Genomic DNA, 6,000 nt, shown 5'->3' with positions numbered 1-6,000 from the left:
TGAAGAATATTCTACCTGCATAGGAATTCAGGAATTTTTAATTAGAATATTTCATGAGGAAAAACTGAAGTTATACGCATGAAATACACAGTACTCTGGGAAACATGATTGAAGGACACATTTTCGGCACAGATCTGAACGATATTGAAAAAAAAACAAACCCTTCCAACATCATTCTTTCATTTTCTTACAATAAGTGTAAATGTAAAATGAAAAACTTACATTTATAAAGCAACCTTCACATCCCTTTCAGGAAGCCCCAGAGTGTCTTACAGTCACTAAAGTAGGTGGGTCACTACCACAATATAAAATGGGGATCTATGTCACCTAACCTTGTGTAAAAGCTAAAGAATATGGACCAGATGCTAATAACTATTTCCTCCAGTCTTGCTCGTGTATGAGATACTGTTTTCAATGCAAAGCACAATAAAAGAGTTGGTACAACTGTACGGCCGTTGCTCCAGAAGCTTTCCCTTTGCAAGTGACGTCGCAAGTCCCATGGCACCGTTTTCCTTTCGCCATTCATTGCAGTAGTTGTCTGCGGCTCGTATCCCGTGCATGTTTGATCCATGCCAAACTAGTTTATGAGGCCTGGTAATGTAAATTAAAGGAAATTTTGAACTGGCTCAAAAAAACTGTTTGGGTATGTCGCACGGATGGAAATGAGAAAAATAAAACTGCAGATGCTGCAAAGCTGAAATAAAATTGGGCAATGTTGGATGGAGGGACAGGTTCGCAAGAACTGCATCTGTTGGGATTGGTTATGAACAATGCTGAGAGATATATTCTGACAATAACCATGTTATTTTATTGCCATCTAAATCCAAATAATCTTTTATTCTTCTAATTTCAGAGTCTCTTAAACTCAAGTAAGTAAATGCAATATGCTCAGGGCTCACATATCAGGATATAAATAACAGGCCAAATACCCACCAATAGATCACTCTCCCCATTACTTTTCAGCTTTTTTCTGTGGGTGGCACAGTTAGTGTCAGCGACAAGGTTGGCATAACTGTTAATGCAATGCTGTTACAGCACCAGCGATTGGGACCGGGGTTCGAATCCCATGTTGTCTGTAAGGAGTTTATGCATTCTCCTCGTATCTGCGTGGGTTTTCCCCGGGGGCTCCGGTTTCTGCCCACCTTTCAAAACGTACCAGGTGGTTGTAGGTCATTTGGGTGTAATTTGGCAGCATGGGCTCGTTGGCCAAAATTACCTGTTACTGTGCTGTATGTATAAATTTAAAATTAAAATCGAAATTTAAATTTAATTTTGTTTATCTTCCACCCTCCCACCATATCCACCTATGATCTCTTACCTGCTAGCCTGTGCTCCTCCCCTGTACCTTCCTCTCTCCTCTCCCCCACCTTTTTATTTAGACATATGGCTGCTGTTTGCTCACGCCTTGATGAAAGGCCCCAGGCCTAAAATGTCGGTTACCCTTTACTTCCAATGGATGGAGTGTGACCTGCTGAGTTTCTCCAGCATTTTTGTGTGTTGCAGTAAAATTGGCCATGACGAGCCTTGCATTTGGAGGGGAAAGTGCATGTAGAGGTGGGACCTTTTGTCAATCCAGGTGGAAGTAGTCTTGGCTTTGGGAGATTCTGTTGGAGTAGCTGGGTGAGAAGGTGCAAAGGAGATGAGGTGCACACCGCAGCCATGATGGAAGAAGCTGAAGCATTTGATACTCACCATGAAGCGTCAGCCATGACATCCTGTCCTCTGAATGAATAAATAGGCACTTTAGTGTTGAAAGCTGCTCCAGAGCCCCTGAACAGACTATTCCAATTGTAAAAAAGAATTTCACCCTGTAAGAAAAGATATGCTTACAATTTGATTTTACAACTTTTGGGGGATAAATAAGAATGATGGTTTTGGAGGAAGATAAATGAAGAGAACACAAAGGAGAAATAAACAACTTGAAGACAGGAAAAAAAAACCTATAATTATGGAACGACTAAACTTCTATGTTATTAAACTCAGACAGTGGGTGTGTAATATATGGTCAAATATCAGAGCAAACCATAATTTTGAAAGTTAACATCTCTAGGGAATATTCTGAAATAATAAGCATAATGTTGAGCAGATTTCATTCAGATCCTCACATGCAATTATTATGCTGTTCAGTTATTTATTCCCAATCTACAGCGGAGTCAAAAGGAAACATGGCATTGGATTTGTGCAAAATTTATGCCTTGTGGGACCATTTTCAAATAGTAGTTCTGGAGCATAGAAAATACTGGGAATACTCAGGAAGTCAGGGCACATCTGTGAAGAATAAACTAACATTTCAATGTGATGACCTTTTATCAGAATTAGAAAATGTTTGAGGTTGAGTAGTGCAGAGTATTTTTGGTAACTTGACTGAACAAGCCACATCGGTGCAATGCACTCGAGTCTCTGACCTCTGGCATTTAGTTTAATTGGAGTAAACAGAAACGAATTTGAGAAATGGAGCTTAATATGCAGACACCACAATATTGTGTGATTGGTGAAATAAACATCCACCCTCGCAAGTGTTAAGGTCTGAGGGAGACTCAACATCAAACATTACAGCACAGTACAGGCCCTTCAGCCCACGATGTTGTGCCAACTTATATACACCTACCGCCCCCGAAAAGCAAAACCCTTCCTACCTCCTAACCCTTTATTTTTCTTTCGTCCATGTGCCTGTCTAAGAGTTTCTTAAATGCTCTTATTGTTCCAGCCTCCACCACCACCCCTGGGACAAGGGATTCCAGGCACCTTCAAGCTCTCTGTGTAAAAAAAACCTACCCCTAATGTCTCTCCTAAACTTTCTTTCCTTCAATTTGTACAGATGTCCTCTGGTGTTTGCTACTCCTGTCCTGAGAAATAAGCGCTGACTGTCTACCCTATCTATGCCTCTCAGGCTCTTGTAGATCCCTATTAGGTCACCTCTCATCCTTCTTTGCTCCAGAGAGAAAAGCCCCGGCTCTGCAAAATTCTTGCCTCATATGCCATGTTTTCCAATCCAGGCAACATCCTGGTAAATCTCCTCTGCACCCTCTCCATAGCTTCTACATCCTTCCTATAATGAGATGAACAGAACTGAACACAATACTCTAAGTGTGGTCTCACCAGAGATTCATAGAGCTGCAACATTACTTCATGACTCCTGAACTCAATTCCCTGACTAATGAAGCCCAGTATACCATAGACCTTCTAAACTATCCTATCAACCTGCACGACAACCTTGAGAAGTATTGATTTGGACCCCAACGTCCCTCTGTTGTTTCACACTGTTAAGTAACCGACCTTTAAGTTTGTCCTTCCAAAATGCATCACATCACACTTATCTGGATTGAACTCCATCTGCCACTTTTCCGCCCAACTCTGCATCCTGTCTATATCCTGTTGTAACCTACAACAACATTCAACACCATCCACAACACATCCAACATTTTTATCATCCATAAACTTACTGAATCATCCCTCTACTTCTTTGTCCAGGTTATTTATACAAATCACGAAGAGCAGGGGTTCCCAAAAAGTTCCCTGTGGAACTCCACTGGTCACTGACCTCCTGCCGGAATACTTTCTCTCTACTACTCTCTACTTTCTGCACAGAAATTCTAAACCAACACAGCCAACAAATCTCTCATGGGGACCTTGTCAAATGCCTTACTAAAATCTATATCGACCATATCTATTGCCCTACCTTTATCAATGTTTTTGTTACCTCCTCAAAAAACTTAATTTTGCTCGTGAGGCATGACCTTCTCCTCACAATGCCAAACTGACTATCTCTAAGAAGACTACCTACTGTACTTCTCGTAAATCCTGTCCTTAACCCTTTGGACTCCATGTCCCCCTGTTTTCAGGGATCACCAACAAGTGCACATATTCCATGTCCCTGTTTCCTGGGACTGGTTTTATACCCAACCACCAGCTGGTTCATACTGGTGTTCATACTGTAGTTTACACAGAGTATATATTATGAAAAGTTAAAAATGGCTGGAGTCCAAAGGGTTAATACAGTAAAACCCCTGGTATCCAGTACCTATGGAGTGGGTATATGCAGGATTAGTGTATTTAAATAGACACATTTCAACCCCTCCAACTGATTACATTTCTGCTTCTTCCCCTGTCTGTCCTTCCTCACCAACTCACAACACACATCATCCTTTCCACCTTTGCTCTAATCTCTGCCCTCACATTCTGATTCCCACCCCCTTGCCAAACTAGTTTAAACTCTCTCCAACAGCTCTAGCAAACCTGCCCGCGTATATTGGTCCATTTCCAGATCAGGTGCAGCCCATCCCTTTTGTACAGGACAGACCTTCCCCAGAAGAGATCCCAATGATTCACAAATCTGAACCCCTGCCCCCTGCACCAACTCTTCAGCCACGCATTCACCTGCCACAACTCCCTATTTCTGCCCTCACTGGCACGTGACACAGGCAGCAATCCAGAGATTACCACCCTTGAGGTCCCGCTTTTCAGCTTCTTTCCATATTTCTCAGGACTTCATCCCTACTCCTATCCATGTAAAAACTCAAAGCTGGAGAAACTCAGCAGGTCAATCAGTGTACTTTCTATAGAAAAGATAAAGATACATAACCGACATTTTGGGCTTGAGCGCTTCATCAAGGAATAATAAAATGTAGGCAGGTGCCCAAACAAAATGGTGGAGGGGAGGGGCAAGGTCACACAGGCAGGAGGTAAAAGGTGGATAAGCAAATGGGGGCAGGGGATGGCTCTATGAATGGAGAGGGAAGGGGTGGAGAGCTGGAGGAAAGAAGACAGAGGGCTGGGGAAGGGAGGGAGAACAGACAGTGGGCCAACAGAAACCAGAGAAGTCAATGTTAATGCCATCTGGTTGCAGAGTGGAAAATCAAGTGTTGCTCCTCCAATTTACAAGTGGTCTTGGTGGGATAGTAAATGAGGCCATGGACAGATGTCAGCATGGGATTGGGGTGCAGAAATGAAGTGCTTGACCACTGGGAGATCTCTGTCACTGATGCAGACCGAGCGAAGGTGCTCAGCGAAATGTTCTCCCAATCTGCGCCCGGTCTTTCTGATGTAGAGAAGGCCACATGAAGAGCACCAGATAAAGTAGATAACTCCCGTGGATACACAAATGAAGTGTTGCCTCACTTGGAAGAACTGTTTCCGACTCCGGATGGTGGTGAGGGAGGAGGTGTGGCACTTCCTGCTGCCTCAAGGATGCAACGACCTTACCTGACGTTACCTGTTGTACGTCCTCCGCCACTGCTCACCAAAGCCTCTATATCCCCACTCCAAAACTGGGCCATTCCACACTGGCCACTCTGCTTGTGCTTCCCCTCTTTTTTAAATGCTGCAGGCTGTATCTATCCCAGGCTTCAATCAGCTGTCATTCCGCTAACCTTTTAAATGTTCCTGAAACAAAGCCGAGCTTCTGACTCACCATTTGCCAGGATAGGGAGAACAAAAGGGAATGTATGTGACAGTGTGGAAGACAGGAAAAATTGTGTCAAAAGGGATAATAGTGGAAAACCACGGGGGTGGTAAAGAGGGAAGGGATCTAGCAGAGGTGTGCAAGGAATATGCAGGCGCTAGGGTCCAGTGTGGTACAAATGACAATGATAGAATCACAATTGATATTACATGATCGAAGTGGATCCACATCTCTCATGTGTTACCAGCACTTGCCTTGAGGTTTGTTATTGGCACTGCTGCTCTGTCAGATCTCTTCACAATGGAAATCAAGTCCTGGTTTCTTGAGGTGAGGAAAGCACGGAACGTTCCTTGTAGTCTAGCTTCCTGAGCCTGTTGGAAACACTGTAGATCGGCTCCTTGGATCCCAGCTATTTTTCCCGTGAGTGGAGTATTCAAAGCCACCATATGAAGCTGAAAGTAGGACACAAGTAGGATGTAAATCCAACTGAGGCTTAGTTTATAGGTCAGCTTCTACTGTGATATGAAGTGCAAATCACTGATGTTAGATCACAAGATCTTTTTGATCAGGGATAACCCCTGGGTGATGGGAGGATCTAG

At 43.3% G+C, this 6,000-nt stretch overlaps 1 protein-coding gene across 3 annotated transcripts in view; it reads right to left on the bottom strand.

Moving 5' to 3' along the window:
* Positions 1-6,000, bottom strand: part of LOC138747530 (collagen alpha-1(XV) chain-like) — a 108,991-nt gene continuing 102,991 nt past the window's right edge. For all 3 annotated transcript variants that reach the window (XM_069906822.1, XM_069906821.1, XM_069906820.1), the window contains 3 exons: positions 5,656-5,853; positions 1,693-1,808; positions 1-591 (listed from right to left, as the gene is read on the bottom strand). In XM_069906822.1, coding sequence (XP_069762923.1) covers positions 366-591; positions 1,693-1,808; positions 5,656-5,853 — 540 coding nt within the window. In that variant the 3' untranslated portion in view covers positions 1-365. The remainder of the gene's footprint in view (positions 592-1,692; positions 1,809-5,655; positions 5,854-6,000) is intronic.

Source organism: Narcine bancroftii, chromosome 12 (assembly GCF_036971445.1).
Source record: "Narcine bancroftii isolate sNarBan1 chromosome 12, sNarBan1.hap1, whole genome shotgun sequence".
Taxonomy (NCBI): domain Eukaryota; kingdom Metazoa; phylum Chordata; class Chondrichthyes; order Torpediniformes; family Narcinidae; genus Narcine; species Narcine bancroftii.
The sequence above is the reverse complement of the archived record's forward strand: the minus strand, read 5'-3'. Positions and strand labels throughout refer to the sequence as shown.